The sequence below is a fragment of the Tigriopus californicus genome, chromosome 1 (genome assembly GCF_007210705.1).
Source record: "Tigriopus californicus strain San Diego chromosome 1, Tcal_SD_v2.1, whole genome shotgun sequence".
In the NCBI taxonomy this organism is placed as follows: Eukaryota; Metazoa; Arthropoda; class Copepoda; order Harpacticoida; family Harpacticidae; genus Tigriopus; species Tigriopus californicus.
Genome location: NC_081440.1, coordinates 6,064,993 through 6,086,541, shown reverse-complemented (window position 1 = coordinate 6,086,541; position 21,549 = coordinate 6,064,993). Strand labels below are relative to the sequence as shown.

At 40.3% G+C, this 21,549-nt stretch overlaps 1 protein-coding gene across 1 annotated transcript; it reads right to left on the bottom strand.

Annotated features, from left to right (window-relative positions):
* Positions 1-4,616: 4,616 nt before the first annotated feature.
* On the bottom strand, positions 4,617-8,302 carry LOC131879465 (tensin homolog). Its single transcript, XM_059225807.1, has one exon. It carries the CDS (start codon positions 8,300-8,302, stop codon positions 5,822-5,824), a length of 2,481 nt encoding a protein of 826 aa, XP_059081790.1. The 3' UTR covers positions 4,617-5,821.
* Between the last annotated feature and the right edge of the window lie 13,247 nt (positions 8,303-21,549).

Here is a 21,549-nt window from a genome sequence, read left to right as displayed (position 1 = left end):
TGTCGTTTTTGCCATTTTCTTGCAATTAATCTCTCCCCTAAAGCAACAGGGGAAATTTAAGAGAAGCAGACTTGGCCTTGAAATGACTTTGGATTGCTTGAGTGAGAACGAAATGGGCCGCAGAGCTAGACCTGAATTATTTGGGCCTCTTGAATTGGAGAATAAATCAAGCGATCGTAAATGCATTTCATGTAAACATACCAGCTTGAAATTCTAGGGTGTCAAGTTTGAGGCCAACTGAAGTTGAAGAATGAAAATTAAAATGAAATTCCCTTTACATCCCTGGATAGATGCAATTTATTTGATAATGGATCAGAACGAACATCGGAAGACATCAAGATAATTTCAAGCATCTCTGAACATTTAGAACACAACATGTTTCTCTCCAAAGCACTTTTTACGGCAACGAAAACGGCGAGCAGATTTAAACATCATCCATTTTGGTGTAAACAAATCGATTTTGACGAACACTTGCGGTTTTACACTCGTCTTCTCGTTCAATTTTTTGTCAACATTGGGCTACCCATTTGACGAGATTAACATAAGCCTTACTTTGTCTGTATGAAATCTCCACTTCAAGGAAGACCGGCGTACGTTCATAAAATACAGGAAAGAAGATCTTATTGTACCTTCTTTGGCAAATTGGTGATCAACGAGCAAAATTTCGCGTATGTAACGGTGGTTATTTTGATATCGTAATTTTGGCGTTTAAGTTCTTTTTTGTGAGTTTTGAACCAGGTTTCACGGAGAAATAACAAATATTCAAATTTTGGAGCAAATTTTGAACTCTTTTGTGTTTTAAGTGCTTATTCAAAGAACTGAATATGCAAAGCATATTTTCCAACAAATTTAGACTTAATAATGAAATGATAATATCGCATTTTTTTCTCAGCTCCTCGCTAGTGCTATCTCAAGGGCACTCTTTAACATCAATCAGTCAAATCAATTTTAATCAAGGTAAATTGCTGGTGACAATGAATCTGTTTTAAACCGTTCAACGAAAAAACAAATAGATTTCCCCTTTTCCCATTGATCTCTTGTCAAAAAATCTCTGGGATCTAAATTGGTAAACAATCCTACTTAGAAAAGCGGCTGTAATGGTTTTAGAGTGCTCTTCCGTTTCAGATTTCTATCTTAGCGAAATTCAGCAAAAAACCTAGGATGAGTAATTTGGAAATCTTAACGATCTCCACTCAAGTTAAGAATGGATCGCCATAACAAAATCTTTATCCGAACTCACTGGTTTTCAAGAATTAAACACTTTTTTAAATTAAAAGTAAATGATCAGTTGTGCTGATTGCCTATGAAATATCATTGGTCAATTGAATACGTTATGAAGAACAGTATTTTTTGGAGGTTCATAATTTCGCGCTTACGTGTTTGGGGGTTCCAGTCGCTCATAATCTGCTAAGGGATCATCGTGAAATTTGATACTTAAACTAAGTAATGCAATTTCAACCAGGCCTAAAATTTTCTTCTTGATCGTTCAAGCTTACTTCTTCATAGCGACTCTCATTTTTTGTCTTATTTCACTCATTTTCAACAAGAACCTATGTGTTGACTGGGCGAAATGAAATTAATCGCATGTGGTTTTATGTTTAAATCGTTCATCAATGTATGCAAAAAAGGTCATCTGGCTTTAGGCATCAGTTATTATCTTTCCGTTTTAAATGGGCTTTGACAGAATCCGATAACTTCATGACAAAATATTCTAACTGTAGTTCCTTGAACGGCCCTTATTTTCCACACTCTTTTGATCGTAAGGCATTCACCAGTTCTCTGCATCTAAATGGCCGTTTAACCATTCGAAGAAGGTGCAAATTCGACAACAGAGATTTCATTGATTGCCCTCAAGGCACTTGAATTTTATCTGATGCTTGATTGCGTGAGAATCTTGGTCGGATTCTGGATAGACGGTCGTTTTTCTAAACCATGATCATCAGGACCGTATCCTTCATCTCTGAATGAACCGAACGTTGTTAGATTTATCACGAAATGGCGACGACGACAACGACCTGTCCATGATCCCGAATGAACGATTCTCGAATCCTCATTCTTTGAATACTGAATAATGGGCCTTTGCCGTACGAGCAACGGAATGAGACCTATTCAATGCTGGTGAAGCTCAGGTTTTTGTCTCTAATCATTTTAATGGCAGCGTGTCTTCTCTCGATCCACCTCTCAAAATGCCATCCTTGGTAATTTTGTGTTGGTTGTTGAACAGCGAAGAAGAAGCAAGAATCCTCTCAAGTCCCTGAAGTCCTTCAACCCAATGACTGTCTGCCCATTATCAATCCCAGACAAAAGATATCCCAAAAGCTTCCTCATTCCACTGATGTGTTTTGCCTCCATGCCATGGCTTCAATTGGGCCCATTAGGACACAAACCTAGGCAAAGATGACGGGTACAAATATATTGCCAAAATAATTGAGATGGCTTGGATTACGAGGCATTCGCTCTCTTGATGTGAACTGTGACATTCACGGGCCTATTTTTGAGTCCCCACTCTCGTAAACTCAATTTGAGTATAATCATTTCATCTCAGTTTTACAACTTCCCGTGATTAAACTTCACTTCAATTATCGAACTGGCTCATTGGAGCGAAAATTACCAATCAGTTCTAATGCTAAATTATCCGAAGCAAACCCAGCATTTTGGAGTGCGTAAGTTGGTATGAACTCCTTTAAATAGAGCAGAACGTATTACCCCTTGTGCCTGATTTATGTTGTTGACGTTCTCCTTGAATAGAGTAATTATCAGCTTTTACTGGACTTAACTAGAAGACTGGTCCTACCAACAAACGAAGAAAGGGCCTTGGCATGGGGCTGATTATCAGGCCTGTACAATATTCGCTCAGGCTTGACTCAAAAACCTGTTTGTGGCAATACAAAAGAATGCGACTAATTGCTGTTAACAAGGTATCTCACGTGCTTTTTATTGTATGCCGTATAAAACGCTCTAAAACCTGAGATTCAGATGTCGTAAAGTGTGTCAATACACCCACAATCAGGATCTGAAAAAAAAACCGAACCGTCGGTTACTTTCATGCTCAAAAAAGTTTGCAGATTGGTCGGGAATTCATCAGGTGTCTCCGCTTGAACTAAAGTGTCAGAGTGCGATAAGCCATACTCCAACGTTACTGTTGTTCGAGAAGGGATTGTGTGTCTCTTTGTTGGGTCGAATGCAAATAAACTTGTCACACACGTCAACTTCAGTTCTGGATGGAAGTTGCAACTGGTCAGAGAACAATGAATACCCTCGCCCAACAGAGAGTGGAGATCGGTTCGAGGGCTGACTGCGCGATAATGATATTTGTTTCGAGCATTGGAGTGCACACGTTTATAATCAAATTAAGGCATGGTTGACCAATGATATCCGTCAAAATTTGACGTTCAAATGAATGGTTGACTCGAAGGCAAGGGATCCTGGGAAGTGAAGTTTTTTCGTTAAAATTGACGGATCACTCCCACCGTGGCCCATTGCATATGTGTGAAGGATATAAGTAGATGCATGTAGGCTGTCAGGGACTCTTATTTTTGGACATTGAGACACTCGTAGTGTGTATCGCTAAGCATGGGCTGTAATATAATTCATTGCTCTCGAAGCCATTCTCTTCCCCATGTTTAGAGTAGAGTACAGGTACATGCAGCTCGGCAACATGTACGTACAGTAGACACACCTGTGAATAGCACTGGACTCAAAAATATAGATTGGATTACATCATCAAGTGCCATAAATTGCAAATAGCACAATACTCAAAGGAAACAGTCATGATGTCGAGAGGATTGTGCTACAACAACTTTGGCAACCACTCCCGCAATCAATGAAACCTTGGTAAATCACAGGAAGCATAGAGGATCGAGGATATCAAATTTGAAGAAGTGTTGAGGACAATCCGGATAGGCCCTATTAATCAAAGATCTTGACGAAGACTAATGTCTGCTGTCACCAAGCCAAATGACCCTGGAAAATGCATTGCTTGACCAATTTAGATAAGCCTTTGAAATTAAACGCATGATTAAGGACTAGCTACCACCTGGCGCAAGTTGTATGATGTTTTCGCTTATTCACATGGATGAAATGCCTTTGAGAAGGGTATGTTGACCATCCTTGAAGAACTTGTTTGCAGTTTTTAAATGTGATTGTTGATTGTAAGGCAATTGAAAATGGAAAAAGCACTCCATATGTGCCATGTGATTATTGAATAAAGTATTTCATAGCATGGTAAGAAACTCTCCCACAATCTCTACCTTTAATCTTATTTAGTTTTTAACCCTTGGCTTCAACATTTCATTTTTAAAACCATTACTCTTCTATCATCATCTCTTGGTGCCTTGAGTGGTGTCATAATAAACAATAAACAAGCAAGGATTAGAGCTAAAAAGTAGCACTCACAGAGTGGCTGCATTGGATATGTTTCAATTTCAGAAAACATACCAACGTATAAAGTTGAATGAGATCAAAGTTATAAGCCGCTTATTGCAATCCAATGATGGGGTTAGATTTACAGTCTTGGGCAAATCAGAAAGAGCTCATGTTTGTAAGGGGCAGTATATCCTTTTATTTTGCACGTTACACTTTCCCGTTTGTTAAGGTCCTGATCAATGAACATACGATTTGCAACTATCAATAATATTTATTTCGAAGCAGATCAACATCGTTCAATAATGCCTTGAATAATCAGATAAAAATTTAAAAATCTAGGATTAGCAATAATGAAGACAAGAAATAGCAATAAATGTAGTAGCAACTATCATATTAATAGAGTAAAGTTAATCAGACGTTCATCAGTCACTAGGTTGACAAGTAATATGCAGTCTAAACGATTCTAAAATACAATTTTAGTAACAGCTGTGGTAAGTAGCAAAGTAGCACTGAATTCCATTTCTCTGATGTGGTCTCAACATGACAGAAATGAGCCAGATTTGTTTCCAATGAAGCATTACAATCGGATCACAAAGTTAACATGCCATTGAAAGTAATTCATCTTCGAATATCGAAAACCAACAGGAGAGGTCCATGTTCTTCAGTTTTAAAGATGACATCATGGAATTCCTCACAAGAGATCACCACCTCCAAATTAGGAGTGAGTTCTTCGTCCTGGTTTTGGACACATCTACGTAGGCCGAACCAACTGGTTGGAGATCTTGGAAGAACGGAGAAAGAGAAGATAGCGAGGGAGGAGCTCCAAGCAGGCAAGAAAGAGTGCAGCAAGGCCCATTTCAAACCCGACCAAAAATGGGATGCAAGAAGTTCTATTGGTTTAGTACGAGTGAGTTGACGCTGAGACCCATGAATTCAATTGCATTAGTGGCTGCGATATCAGTGATGGGTATATCCGTCAGGATTGTCTTGTCAAATCATCTCAGCCTTTCGTAAGAGTGAGTTTGTTAGGCATGGACATGGTCTCCGTTCAAGTAAAATTCGAAGAGACGAGAGTCGCTAGATCCCATTTGCTTGTTTGCCCTTTCGTTAAGCCCAAGGGCAGGCAGCCTTACTTTTCGGATGAGGGATGGATGAGCTACTCAACTAATAGCTATTTCCGATGTTATTTCTGGAGAAATCTGCTGAAGACTTGGAATAGAAGGAGAGAGAAGCGATGCTCACATTTTCCCCAAAGAAAGATATTAGCGCCTAGCTGCTCGGCTTCACATGGCCTAGATGCCATAAAAGCTCATCTTGCTCTCTTGCAAAATGAGGGAGGCTACACCCATAAACATGGAGGAGTAAGGTGTGAGTACTAGCGAGCACCAGGGGGTAGTCGGTAGTCAGCAGTCCGCGTGGGCACAACACGTGCAAAAATGAATTTGGGGTTGAATATTTAGACAACGTCGGCTCGACTGTTTCTTCCATTTAGCATGACTTTGTTCACGAAGTTAACAATGGCCCGGGCGGGCTGCTCGGACTCGTATTCGGCGAAAATATGGCACTGATTATGGGTTCGAGAGGTGGGCTTTTTGGCCACAAAGCCAAAGATGCGATGGGACAATTCCTTGCCTTTGCTGTTTGTTCTCGTGTAGCGTCGATCTTCGGGGTCAATGCCGCAGAAGGAGATCGTGGGAGTATTGTGATGTCTTCGAAAGAATAGCTTTCGCATGTTATCCGTCAGCGTAATACCCTGTCCAGAGACCTTAAAGTGCACCAGAGCGGTCTGCGATTTGGGTCGGTTTATGAGAAGATGACTCACGGTGTTTTTGAGAGCAACTGGCCCAGTCAAACTATCCGTGTCCATCGTGAAAAGATAGATGACATTGCAAGCTGCTCCTTGGGCCAACAGCTGTTGCATTTGAGAATTGGTGGACGATCCTCGTGGGTCCGAGAGAGACTCCCGGCTTCCACTCAAGCCCGTCACCAAGCTCGATTGGGGCAAAACTAACTTAATGGGCAGGGCCAAAGGCGTGATGGTGTGTTGGTAAACCAAAGCCGAGAGTGACGCAAACACTGGCTCATTATTGTAGCCCTTCAACTTGACACCTTTGGTCGTGGGCTCGATCAAGAAATGACGAACAAGTTCTGAAGATGGATCGCTGGACGGTCTTCCAGCATTAAGTGGTGGCTGTGCCACTTTCAAAGCCAGACCGAATGCTCCAGGAAAACTATTCGAGTCTCTCACCACAAACGTACCAGGACTGGTGTTCCTCAACATCCCAATGGCGTCTTCTCGCGTTATGTTTGGTTTATACCAATACTTGCAATGTTCCTTGGCCAGTTTGACGTTTGAAACAGCCACATCTGCTAAAGAGCCAAAGCTGCCCCGTCGGGATGTTGTTCCATACATATCGCTCTGATACAAAGATCCTGAACCTGGCGAAGGAGCACGATTGTTGGCCATTCCTCGATGGAGGGAGGAACTGCGTCCATGAGAGAATCCAGAAGATTGGTTGAAATAAGGAGTCCCAGGAATAGACGGAAAGGCAGGAGTAATTGGTCTGGAACCCATTTGGCTTCCTCCTAATTGGAAAGCGGATGACTCCAGACTCGTATTGGAAGCATGCAGTCCATTACTTGACCGACCAAGGGTTTGGTAGGAGCGATGTTGTTGAGAAGTCACGTCTGACATCCCATCCACTTCTGATTCACTATCGTATTTGACTCGGCGACTCACAAAAGGCCTGACACGATCATACGATGTGTCGGAATTTTGACGCGAAAGAGAAGACGTGCGATTGTAAGAGGCTGGAGATGATGTTTGTTGGTTCATACTGTTGAATTGAGACGTTGTTTGATTCTTGAGGGTCGAGTACGAAGAATTGGAGGTGGAGTTAAACGGAGTCATTTTTTGTTTCTGGAATTGCATAGTGTTGTTGTTGTTGTTGTTGCTGCTGCTGCTCTTGGTATGAGAAGTCAAGTTTCTGGAATGATCATAATATCCAGGATCCACTTTCAGAGGCACTGTATAACTTGGTGGTTGGTATGACTGATTTTGATTCTTGATCGTAGTTTGAGGCTTGAACGGGCTACTCTCGCGGGTCGATGTCTCGGAATACAACATCGAGGCGAGATCGCTCGCATATCCATCTGTTGTGGTTTCGCTCTTTGGTCCTGGCGGCGGAGTATTGTAGTTGGCGGATGCCGAGGCATTCCTAAGGTCATTCACCATTGTATCAAACTCATGATGGTGATGAATGGTTTTGTTTTGCTTCTTCCGGTCCAAGTCTCTCTTCTCGTTTAGTTTCTTCTGTTGTCTTTCCAACCAAGACAGACTGGCCTCCATATCTGCCAAGGCCGATGAGGTTAGATGGAAATCATTGTCTGGGTAAGGAGTCGGAGAAATGAAAGCCGAGGATGTGAAATTGTTGCCAGAGGAAGACTGAGTCTGATCCGAGCGGATTGATCTTTGGCCACTGTGTTGAATTGGAACACTTCGTTCAGACGTTTGAAAGCCTCGTGTTGGACTCGAAGGAGTAGCGGAACTTGAACTTTGATGATTCACCGGGATAATCCGCTCTCCATCTTGATTCGGCCGAGCCGACCCGTTGTAATTCTCTGATGATGGTCTGATTTCAATGTGAACAGAACTTTGTTGTGGTTTGGGCATGGACTGAATCGGTATGGACTTACTCGGAGAGTGTGCACCATTCGCGACATCTCTTTCTGTGCTCCCTCCCATTAATTTACGCAAAAGACTAGGCGATTCCAGACCCGAATTAGTCATATTCAAGGCTTCTCGCGATTGAGCTCTGGAAGGTGGTTTGCTTCCACCCACCGTCGCCCTAATGTATGAGAAGGGTTTTGAGTCATTCAACGTGTGATAAGGCTGTCTATAAGGTCCAGCTGTGGCCGTAGCACCGCCTCCATCCATCTCCGAGGTTTGTTCTGATGGACAAGGGTCGTACGTTTCACGGGACAAGAGCAACTGACGGGTTTGTCGAACACTGGGAATCGATGAGGACACAACACCGCTCTCGCACTCACTCGTCGAGTCTGGACTTCCAATGCTCGAATAATCTGGCGATGTAATGGACGGTTTCGGATGACTGCTGACTAGGTGTTGGTGTTGAACTACACTTTTATGTAAGGCACTTCGATTTGAATTCACATTATCATTATTGTTTTCTTTCCGTCCTCGTGATAGGCCAAATGCATTCAGACCTCCATAACTTTCAAGCACGTCACTGTTTACATTTGGAGTCTACTTCTCCACTAGGGTAAATTGTCCGCCACTTTGTCCACCACCGTAAGGCGAGATCTGTTGACTAGATGAATGATTGGAAGATGGGAATTGTCCGTTCTGGGGCACCACAGAGTACGAAGTGGACGAGGGAGGATGAGAAGAAGAAGAAGCACTTACGAGTGTTTTATTTGGCTTTGTTTTCACAGGGGAGGCTACTGAAAGTTTAGATGTGCCAGATCCAGCTTTGTTCAGACTCGGGGATGAGTATTGTAAATCAGGCAGAGTTTCAGTCAACTGATCCAACCCATCCAGGAGCTTATCCAGCTCCTCCTCGCTTTTTGACCGATGAAATGTGTCACTCCAGCGAACGTGGTTGTGGTTGCTCTTTGCCGTTGAATTTGAGCGCCTTAGCGTATTTGAAGAAGGCTTCTGTCCGCCTTGAGCTCCCAAGCTCAACTGACTGTGATGGCGGCTCAATTCTTGGAGGCTTAGGTCATCCACATTTTGGTCTGGTTGCGTAGGAGTGGTAGCAGGTTGTTGTACTAATAGATTCCTCTGCCTTTGGAGGGTTCCCTGCCCGATTCGAGGCTTATTATGGATGACAGCGGTATCCGCCACCGTCCAACCGCTGCTCATTTTTGCCCCCAAGCTGAACTTTTGTCTCTGTCACACACTAACGACCTTGAGATTCTAACAGTGCTTTTTGGGTATAAACACTCGTTGGTTTGTCTGCTCGATTGATCTCGCCTTACTATACCATGATCTCGTCCTGGCGGTTCTTCTCTTGCCCCCAATCACCTCTTTGGCATGGGTTGGTTGCCCTCGCCACAAGTATCAGCACACCTTAATCTCGAACTTCCTGGATCATGACTACATCTCATCAAGGGTTTTGACGATTAGACACCTTCTCTTCGGTCCCTCGTTGCTCACAATGCCTTCATGATCGGCGCACATGGAGTGCACTACTCGTATCGAGGAGGTAGAAGGTGGGCGCGAGTGGTAGTAAACGTACTGGAACTCGTTGTTTCGTTGCTTTTGCCTCTCATGTGTTCATCCAAGCAGGCCTCGAACATTTGTGGACATTGGATTGCGACTCGTATCGAGGAGGTAGAAGGTAGGCGCGAGTGGTGGTAATAGTACTGGAACTCGTTGTTTCGTTGCTTTTGCCTCTCATGTGTTCATCCAAGCAGGCCTCGAACATTTGTGGACATTGGATTGCGACTTGTACCCCTGTCTACCCAAGTCTCCAACGATTACTACAAACGGGCACAATGGGGACCGAAGAGAGGCCAACGAGTGCCAAGGGATTTCTGACTCTGCCTGGTGTTGATGTTGCCTGGCTGGTCTGTCTATCTATCTGTCTGTGTGGGGTTATCATGTATGTATGTATGCTCACTAACTCGCTCACTCAATTTTGTGAGTGCCCAAATCGTCTCGCCTCGCCAGTCGCTGCGGTGCGGGTACGGCTGCTGAGTGATTTCACTTTCTTTCACAGGATGAGTAAACTTTGAGGTCCACTAAACGTACTTAGCATCGCTCAATTTTGATGAGATTTTCACCGACGCTCTTGATTAGAATGCAGTTTGAAGAACTTTTGATAGATGAGAAGAGAGAAGTGGATCGGTGATTGCTCACTTGAACGTTTCCGAAGTGCAACCCATTGACAGCCTCTGGCGCTCATCTGGGGAAGGGAAGATGGATTCCCAGATTGATTTTTTTGACATTAACTCAGTGAAAGCGCAGATATGAGTTAAGGGAGGGTTTTCAAACTGTCCTCTACTATTGGGTGTTCAGATTGAGAATGCGTCTTGGTGCATGCATGCATTCAAGCTCCACTAAGATGTGAATATCAAATGATGGAGCACCATTTTACCATTCGCTCTGTGGTAATTTGCTTTGATGATTCCAGGAGCACGGAATAATTTCTTTTCACTGACTCATTCACGACTAGATTGGGCTGGCCTCCGAAGCAGGTTCGTGACGAAGATGAATAAGAGGGAGATGCTCTTTTCGGTGGGCCAAGACTTCGGCAAGGAAGAAAGAAAGGCCGGTAAATGAGCAAATGAGCGACGAGGTGTCTCTATCATTTTCTTGGCTTGGCTCCATCATCACGCTCATAAGAACATGTTCTCCTTACCACTTGTTCAGTAAACACACGGAGGAGCACGATAGTCGAAAATGTTAGTGTCTTCCTCTAGCTCTGACTGGCTTTATTCCGTCGACAGTATGTACGTTCTTGATTTCCTCTCGTCTTTTTTTTTTCTTCTCTGCAGGCCCGAATATCAGCTCCTTCTTCGTCTTGCTCGGTCATTTCTCCATTTCTTCCCCTAAAGGCTGGGAACAATTCTCCCGCCAGAAAATATCAGCTGCTGGAGCGCTCTCTCGGAGTCTCCTCCAAATAGTCTTCAAGTCCATTTGGGATGAAACGAAGGCCGAATCAAGTTGAGGGGAACGCTAGTGGTAGAGGAGGCATGGAGGCCAGGACGCACGCTGTGTCTCCCCGAGAGAAGGCCAGTTACTCCGCTCTCCTCTCTAGCTCTCTATTCAATGGAGCGTTGTTGTTTCTCACCGTATCTGAAAAAGGGCCTGCCAAGGGAAGAATTTGTTCCACAACGACATTGTTTGAAAGAGGACCCAACAACATATCATGAAACATTCAGACAACATCTTCAGTGATTAATATAATCCTTCATTGGAGAAAGATACATTTCATAAAAAATAGACAATAGTTATTCGCCTAATTCATGAAAAAATAGCCTCTGTAATATACTTCCAACCTATGGAGCAACTTTGAAAGTGAATGGGAACAGCTCTTACGTTATATTTGGAACAAGAAGTTTCTCATCTCGAGCCATATCTTAGACAGAGATAAGTACGAATCAAAAGATAGAATGACCTATCCCATACTCGTATCCAGAGCTGACTAGTGGTACTCTTATATCTCTCGAAGGGACCATGGCAATTGTGAAAGCTATTTCAACGGCAAGAAGCTCAGGGTGCGGTGTGGGTTGGTAACCGATTCTATCTTACAGAAAAGCGAGGCGTGCTTTAGAGCAAAAGCTTTCCTTGGGAGTAGAGGGAGAATGAGTACTCATTGTGCTTTTTGGCCGAATGACGGAAAAGCTATGCAAGGTCGCCATCTCGTGGAATTCATGCATTTTAAACATGATCAAATGCAGTTATCCTCAGAAGCAAGATCAATGTAATTGGATTCGCGATTGTTCACCTCAAATAACCTAAAACCAGACGATTTCCAAATGTCCAGAGGGACTGGAAGAATAAATGAAATGACTCGTGGAGCTCATTGCTCAGAGTCATTGCCCGGTTTTTAGACGTTTTGGATGACTCCAGTCATTTTTAATGACTCGCGAGTCATTTTGTGACACAATATTGCTGAATGATTGTATCAATTGTACATTTTTACAATTTTGACTTTTTGTTTGTTCATCTCGTCAATGGGCACGCAACACACGGTGTTATTCACAATACTGATAAAGATTTTTTGCAAATGCCAAGACTTATAATAATGATTTCCGTTGTTATTCAAACAAAAGGAACATTTTTTGTAAAAAAATCATTTTGGATTCTAGCTCAGATTAGAATATTAATCCAATTAAAACCTACAAAGAGATAGCATTTTTAAAATAGGCATCAATAGATGTTGGAAGTAACCTTAGGTGCGTTTCCAACTAAAATTTTATTCAAATCCATAACTATAAGATATCTCGTTTTAAAAGATTGCATTTTCATCGAATTTGACAGCAAATTGCTCCGGTTATAGCTTAAAGCAATTGCCAAGAAATATAATAAGCTTTTTCTATGCCTAAAATATAAATTGATTTTTTTTTCACTTTTCTGAAGCAGGTAGAAAAGCCCGAATATAGTTTGCAAATATAACTTAAAACTTACTTAATGTCAATATTTCACAATTTTGATGCCATACTTGTCAATCGCAACTTCAATGAAGCTTAATCTTGAATTTTGACAAAATTATATAACGTTCAATAAAAACATCGCTAGTACGTAGAAATTAATTATTGCAAAAAGTGACAATTTGGAAAATTAAAGTGTCACAGGTATCGTTCAGATATTTTAGGAACACGATAGGATATTGTAGCTTTTGGCACTTAAGTAAAATGAAAGGCAGTTTTGCATGTTTTGTAAGTTTTAAGCGACATTTTTTCCTACTTTTTGCATTAAAAGAAATCTTCCTTAAAAAAATGGCGAAATATCATTTCTTGTCGTGTCATTGAAAAACACAATCATATTCCTTGGGAATAACTGGAAACATAATTAGGCCATTTTTCGATCTTTTAAGGCGTAAAACGCAACCTTTAAGTTGTAATATCTAGGCATCTGCGGAGTAGAAGTTTATGAAATTTTAAGTCAATACAAAACTAATAGTATGTTTAATACTGATTGACTACGTTTTTAACAATGGTGAATTTTAATGCACTTTAAGTGATTTAACACACTTAACTGAGCTACTTTTAAACATGTGTATTTCACAAAAGTTGTTCCTTTTGCTTCTTTGACAAAGGAAAACATATCTAGATGTCTTGGTATTTGAGCAAACACTTAACCAGAAAACATAACCACCGTGAACAATAATCATTCCAAATTAGAAATGTGTTCTAGCTCATCTTATTCAAGAATGCCGAAAAACACTATACAAGGTCGCTATCTCGTGGAATTCATGCATTTTACCCATCATGGAATTTGATCAGGCTAAGAAAAGAAAATGAAAAAGGTTTTTTTTGTTTTTGAGTGGTTTATACAATATGCAATTATGATAAATATTTCAATCTTCTATGGTACGATGGTCAGATCTTTTTCAGAATCCTGAGAAATTCGTTCAAGGCCATGGAATTTTTGCACACTTTCTTATCTAAGAAAAGGTGAGGTACACTCTCACGTTGTAAATTGGAAAATTGATCCAGTCACTTTGTTACGGGTGTCACTAAATTTGTATGCAACTTTGACAGATTTTTGCCAAAAGCTACTTAATTGCATTATAATGCAAAATGAAAAAGTCATTTTAATTGTACTGGGGATCACATTCCCTGTAGCAGTTAAAAAAGCCCGTGAAAAAACAAACCAAAAAAAACCGAAAAAAATGCTCACTGCAAAACACGAAATATCTTTTGTTTAGAATGGAAAACTAATAGTTTTATTTGGGATCGAATGGTAAGTCTTAACGTATTTCAGTCATTTTCAGTTGAAGCACCTAACGATTTCATCTACAAAAATCAAAGCGATGCTTTTTTTGCCTTAGAATGTGTTTTGCACGTTTTTCTAGGGTGAATCGTGTTACAAATGTATATTTAGGAAACAATATTTTACCAACGCTCTCCTCTATCATAAGTGGGCATTATACAGCACTTTAAAGCAAACTTAGGTCTTAAACCAAATATAAATAACACACATTTTCGGGGTAAGTCTAACTGTGCTGATTTATTATAAAAATATAATATTATGTGGTGGTCTTCATTAAAGTATCTTTTCTCTCAACGAATGATATTAGGGACAAGGAACTTGCATTCGGGCTACTGGGAGGCCAAAACCCCTGGGACCCCCAGATCCTGAAAGAGTCCCGTAAATCATTGAAATAAGTCTAGCTATCCTTCCTCTTTGCAGAGAGGCATAAGTAAATCAAATAGTTAATCAAGTGTAGAGAACACTTTCGTTGACCAACATCTCACGGCTCACGACCCCATTTTGTTTTTCATCAAAATTGTATAGGGTTATTTCCCAGCTCTGTTGATGAGGTCTTTGATGTTCCCCGACGAGTGTGTCTTATGCACTTCGGAAATGTTTTTTTATTGCAAGTGCAAAACAATGATTTCAAAATTGATTATTGCTATTATAATTGCTTTATTTCCAAATGCAAATAACAACCATGCTTGGTTTCCTGAAACAATTCATTGATTATTAAAAAATCGGAAATGATATCTGATCCAAGCTTCCTCAAGTAATTGGAGCCCATGTAGTCAAGGCCACGGACTTCTATAGATGTGGACTGCGAAAGGAAGCCAAAATGTTGTATCTCCCAAATCATTCATCTTATTCCAGACAAGTACTTCATACGACCAGAAGATCTGGTTAAATAGATGAACTTGGCCAAATTTGAGCCCAAAGCTATGCTTGTGGAACTCAGGAGGTACCTATGGTCAAAGTTATGTAGTAAACAGTACATAAAGTTCGAATTTTCGGCCTGCTCTTGGTCAGCTACATAAGCTTTTGACAATATACACTGTACCTTTGAAACGATTCACTTTACAATAAAAGGTAAAAAAAATGACTTACCTTTATATAAGGAGATCTGCGTTTCTTATTTTATTACTTTAATTCGAAAAGTGGCTCAGAGTGGCTATGACCAAGAGCAGGCCGATTTGGCAGGAAGCTCGTTTGCAGTCAATATTTCTAAAAGTCCGTGGCTAGGCATACTCAAGATGTGCAGAGCAATCGACTTGTTCAGAGTTAGTATTCTGATACCATTTCTGGGCTTAAAGGTGCAATAAATCTTACCACATGTTTGAAAAGCTTTGCTAACTTTCAATTGGATATGCTCATCGAGCTTTCCATTATCTTGGAGGACTGCACCTAAATGCTTCATAGATCATACTTTCTTAATATCTTCAGCTACTAACGGAGAGTTTAATGGCGTCTACCCAAAGGCTATTGAGCGGAATTTCATTCCGTTCAAGGCCATATTACTCTTGCCGACTCAAGTGTCGATTCGGTCTAAGTCCTCTGCGAGGTTCGTGAAATCTTGGCCATTCCCACTAAAAACTAACTTCGTATAGCATTAAAGCATAACATTCAGAAATTTTTGAAAAATCTTTGAAACGCTAAAAGCTAAATTCAATGTTTTTACCTAACCTCCAGCGGGTTACCCTGTGAGACCAGTCCAGATCATAATGAAACACCCAGTTGATAATGCAGCCATCAACCTGCCACAGTAGAAAATTCCATTGCATCATAGTAACTCTATAGTTAGTAATGTTCATGGATGGCCCAGCTGCAGTGAAAAAGAACAAAAAGCTCATTTTCACCTTTCTTCCTGTTCTGTTCAATGATCACCCTCTCGATGAACCCGCCATATTTCTGCTAGAGGCCATGATGTTTTGAATAAGATACCATAGCACTTTCGAGTTGGACCAAAAATCTACGAATTCATGCGTTTGGTTCTTGAATTGCCAAAATAGGATAAAGATGCGCGAAATATTACCTACGCGATTGAAAACATCTAAATATTTACTTTTCGAAAAAATAGCCGAACCATTTAAAAAAATATTTTTTATTGAAATCAAATGTTTTTACCTCCTCTAGTCATGACTCTCAAGTCCCTCAATGACCTGCTCCATAAGCCTAATCAGCTGGGTACCGACCGTGCGAAAATGTGCCCAAAGGGAACGACTTCATAGACTTCAATAGCTCTACAAGTTTGAACTTCATGATCTCACACATCTTCGCAATATTCGAAAGGAGTGAAATGGGTCAATAATTACAGGGGAGCGACTTAATTTAAAGATTGGAACAACAGGAGCTAACTTCAGAGAGGGTGGAGATTTGCCCTGAACCAAAATGCAACGCATCAAATACTAGGGCAACAGGATAGGAGCAAGAACCTCTGAGAAACTGAGATGACACACTTTTATGGCCAAGAGAATCCAAAGCCTTAAGTTCCTGATGGCCTCTAAAGCATCTTGATCTGTGACTTCAAGATCGTCTATGCCCTCAACTTGGAGGTCCTAAATGTCCTATGTACTATGTCCTCGCCAATCTCAACGAACTCATCTTTAGAACAATGAGCTCTTGCTCCCAAACTCTGGCATTGAAAACAAACTAGGAAACTGATCTTTAAGCATGTTAGCCATAACCTCCTCATTTGCTAATGGCTTCTTCATCGACTTGAAAGGGGTGTATATTTTTCCTCTTAGAGTTTGCATGAGAGAAAAGAGCCTGAGGATTCGATCTGAACTTCCGAACCCCTTTACTCTCTTTTTTTTAATTGGTTATTACAGATGGGGAAATATGCAAGACTTTACCTGATAACATGGGCATAAAACATGCAAGTATTCTAGAAATATGCACCAATTAGGCAAACATATGCAGTTTTATTTTCTATATTTCTTTTCACTTTTGCAGAAAATAAACATTCCCAGTAGCAGTAAGAAAGTCAGCAAACAAAGAATTGTAGTCCTTTTCAAGAGGTGCGCCGCAATAAGGAATGGCTTTGAGGGATTTCAGTTGTTTCAGTATTTTCCTACTGTCAATGGTAAAAAGAGTTCCATGGATCGTTTGATTAGTTGATTGGACTAGTTTACGTCAGTAGGTGTCTTTTGCTTTTTAGGATTACTATTGCCTGAATTATGATTGCTTTAGTTTTGAATTAAAACATACACACTTTAGCACATATTTTGTTCAAAAATATCAATAGCTAACCCGCTGCATTTCATATCTAAAGCGGGTATATCAAAAGACCCGATTATCTATATTCCTTGAACTGACCTGATCGTCTCTGGCTTGTACTATCTTGAGAGACAAAACTCAACTCAACTCAGTAATCACTCCGTCGATTTAATGAGTTTAATGCACTTGAAGTACAAAAAATTATTTATTGGCATATTTGAATGAAATGTATATCTTTACCTCAACATTTTGATTCGAAACACATTCAGAAAAATGCATCACAAAAGATTGGCAAGTCAAACATATTGATAATGACTTGAAAACTGAGGAGGCAGCACAGATGAGAGAATAATCTCCTCCCAAGAACCTTTTGTTTTCAAATTTCTTTCCCTCTAATATTGGAAGGACATAAGCAGGCGTTAATCTTTTTCTAGGTATAGACTGATGGGTAAAAAATACCCAGTAGTGCTATTTAAATGGGGCAAAAAATCAGCTCAAATTGACTTTGATGGGTGTTGACACCTTAATTAGGACAAAGAAGCGGATAATGAAGAGTACATCACCACATTTTTGGGGAAAGCACTTGAACATTTTGGGCATAGTTGCATTTTGTTGATGAATTACATTCGAGTTCTGAGTAATTTATCCTAGAAAGAAATTATTCATTTAGTATGGGATTGTCATAAAACTACACATTTTTACTTATTGACATTCATATAACTTTTTGGGCCGGCAAAGCTGTTTATAAAATACTTTTGCTGCTTTTCAATCTTCATTTTGTAGGGTACAGTTTTTAAAACCTTGAAAACGGTTTTGGTGGATCATAGTGTGACTTGTATTCTGTTACTTAGAAGATGGTTTCTAGTAAAAAGTAAACCAATGATCTCCCAGGAATATGTGCTGACATCTGCTTGGTTGATTTGTGTACCTAGTTCCCCAAGGGATTTAAAAAATGCAAAGAAAATACCTTATTTATCTGCAATTTCAATTTTCCTTCTACCTTTTATCTTACTATCATCTCTTGGCCTATTACTTAAAAAAATTAAAACAACCAGTCCCACTTCATAATCAAATTTCATTTTTCAGTTATCGAGCTTAGCAAATTGTACTTATTATGACAAGAGGGGTGCATGACATTGAGTTAAACCGATAGATGTGGAGGATAAAATATGCAAAGTCTATATCTCCAAATTACTTTCATTTAATCCCAATGTACCAAATGTACAAAAGCTTTTACCTAAGTGCCTCTTTTCATGTTCTCTTTTTCGTAGCAACGCAATATTGAAATAGGTTTCACGCAACTTTTCAACAAATTTTGTGTGGTGAAATCTCGTTCTACGTAAACACCTCGGTTATAAGAACAATCTTGATATAAACACCACTTTTATTGAAACACATTTTTTGCTATACAAATCACTTAGATTTTAACAAGCAGTCCCAGATGCAGAATCCAATTGCTGTAAACTTTTTGGGAAAATGCATTAATTTTTTTCTACAAATCTGTGTGTTTTGCGAATTTAGATGTTGCATTTCTTCCTTTGGTGGTGCAGGCAAGAATACTACTTGAATAGTCAGACAATTCAAGAAATGGAAATGAGAACAATATTTTTGTCAGTCCAAACAGCCAAACAGCAACAGAATACATATTTCTTCAATTCATAATAAAACGCAATGATATTGAGGATTAAAATTGCTGATTGCACTCATTTGTGCGCACTCAAATTAGAGTTATCAGTCATTATTACTGTATCATAATCCACCAGAGAAAAAAAGAGTTCGATCATAGAAATAATTTTGGATACAAGAACCATTTTTCGTGATTTTTTGTAAGTTCAGATATCCGGATTTCAACATAGTACTAATTGTGAAAGGAACTTTAGGAGAACAAAATGGTAAGTTTGACGGGGATTAGAAAATTCGTAGTAGTTAATTAATTAAAAGAGAAACCTAAATCATGCGTACAAATTCCATACGAATAATAGGGTTGGTGTTTTATCGAATGGCTACTGGGACATTGAATTCCCATAAGAAGAGGACAAAGACTTGTCATTGTTAGCAGCCGTACGATATTGGTAGAGTGCCCGTTTTTTTCATTATGCTAAGACCAAGATTATTTATGATATTCGAATTATGAATTATGAACATGATTTAAATGAGGGAACCTCTCTGTATTGGAATACACTTCATCTTATGCGTTTAAAGTTGTGTCCCTGTTAATTACACTTGAAAGAAACAAGGTAACTCAACCCATGGACTTGGATCGGATTCAGCCATTTAGTTTGGGTGCAAAAATATTCGGGTTCTGATTTCGATCACCATCGGATGGAGGAACGTATTTTGGCTCGGGTAACAAGGTTTAGTTTGGATCAGATAGGGAAATCTTGTCTGAGATAAGGGCACTCATTGTATAGAGCATCTTTGACCGATGCACATCACTAGTCCGTGGGACTTTGCGGAATCTGTTTAAAAGAGAAGAGCGGCCGAAGATACCCTCAAAATTCCAACATTGTCTTACAATGTTACTTACAATGTTACGACTAGTGACTTGAACCGCTGGTGTCGTAGTCTTCATAGTAGCGATTGATGGTTTTTTTTAATACCATTCATAGTTTTTTTCTGTTCTGTATATATAATTCATACTAGGGTTACTTATAATGACAATCCACATGGTTCATTTCACCCGTGAATGCTGCAAAGACAGGAGATGTAATCAGGCCAATCAGGGAAAAAGTTACCGCAATATATTTCGAAGCCACCTCAAAATAAGCCTGAGCTGTAGAACATAATTTCAGGAAACATTGAAAAAAGAGAATACTGAAAACAGAAATACACTTCGGAAAGACGATCTTTTGTATGTTCTGTAGGTCGGAGGGTGTTGCACAAAGCACATGTCATCGCTGACCGTGTATATATACAAAACATGCAAGATGGCCAAAATTGAAAAGTATATTGACTTTGGTAATTAGCATTGTCATGACGTCATGATGGATTCAACTTAGCGAGGCGGGGGACCCACAGGCAATTGAAGAACCGATTGTGGCTTAGAAAGTGGAACAGCTTTTCCATTTACCTTCTTATTCATTAGAATATCCCTACCACAATTACAAAATGACCCGGTATATCCAGATGCACATAAAGAGCGGCATAGGATGTTCATTGATAGTTGCCTCTGTTGTGCAATACGCCCTTGTTTGGCTGGAGACAATCCTTCGCATTGGCACAAAGATCCACCTTTTCCGTCCCGGCAAAGATTGGAACACAGTTGCTCCCAAGAAACGTCAACCTTGGGGAGTGTGTCTCCATTTCGAGCAGGAGGTTGGCCTTCACACTCACACAAAGCCCCACCCAAACCATCCTTACATAGCAGGTGACAAATGGAGGTTGTGGTGGTCTCAATTTTGGTGGTGGTTACAGTCGATGTTGAGGTGGACGGACTTAATGCGGTGGTGTTCTCCCAAATCGTAGTAGTAGCATTGACAGGAACCTCCGTTGTGGTATTGAAAACGGTTCCACTTGCTATTGTTGTACCAGTCAGATCCGTGGAGTTTGTTGTGGGCTCCTCTGTTATTTCCGTGGTTTCATCGCAATGACAGCTTTCAATGTTGATGCCTGTTCCACAGAAGAGTTCGCAGAGAACGTTGTTGTCCAAATCGCCTGATCGGAGGAGATCTTGACATATTGGCGATCGGAAGAACTGCTTTTGGCACAAATCGGTCAAACTGGAACCATCCGGAGGAGTCGGAAGTGCCCAAATGGAGCATAATTGATGAAGAGTCAAGAAAATAAAGATAGACGTAAACATGTCTGAACTGCTCGTGGACTTGACTAGGATTGAACAGGATTTGAACCGATAGAGGCCTTAAGATGAGTGTTGGCGCCAATTAGAACTTCTCTCGTTCGGCCAACCTTATGTCATCATTGTTAAACAATTGTCTACGCGAGATAAGTAGAACGTCTATTTTATCTACAATATAACGACGAGCTATAGTGGACAAAGAGTGGACAAAGAGTGGACAAAGAGTACGCTCCATAGTTTATGCCTAAAATATCTTGCAACGGCTCAAAAGCGCACAAAATCACGTCTGTTTCATGCTCTGTCAAGGAAATGTTAGATCGAATAGAATTTGATTGAATTTGACCCACAATGTTGTAGATCAATAGGTTCCTGTTGTATATAGTGGACTTAATATCTTTTAGGGCGTGACTGGAAAATAAGGAAAACCTTTCAGTGGAGAGAACCAGGATACAGATTTAGAATCTGATAAAGGCGCTCCTTCTTTGCAAAACATATCAGTTCTTGATACTGCTCTCGAGTAAGGTCCACTTTTGATTGAGATGCTTGTGTACAAATCAATTAGCGGGATGGATTGATGTTTGAGAGCATTTTCAGACTTTCAGATCCGGTTTGATAAAATCCACAAAATCTATTTTCAATCATAAGCCATGACGCAATTTTCATTTGATGAGCATCACTCTGATCTTTGGATCTTGTTCGTACTAGATGCGACAGGAGTGGGACA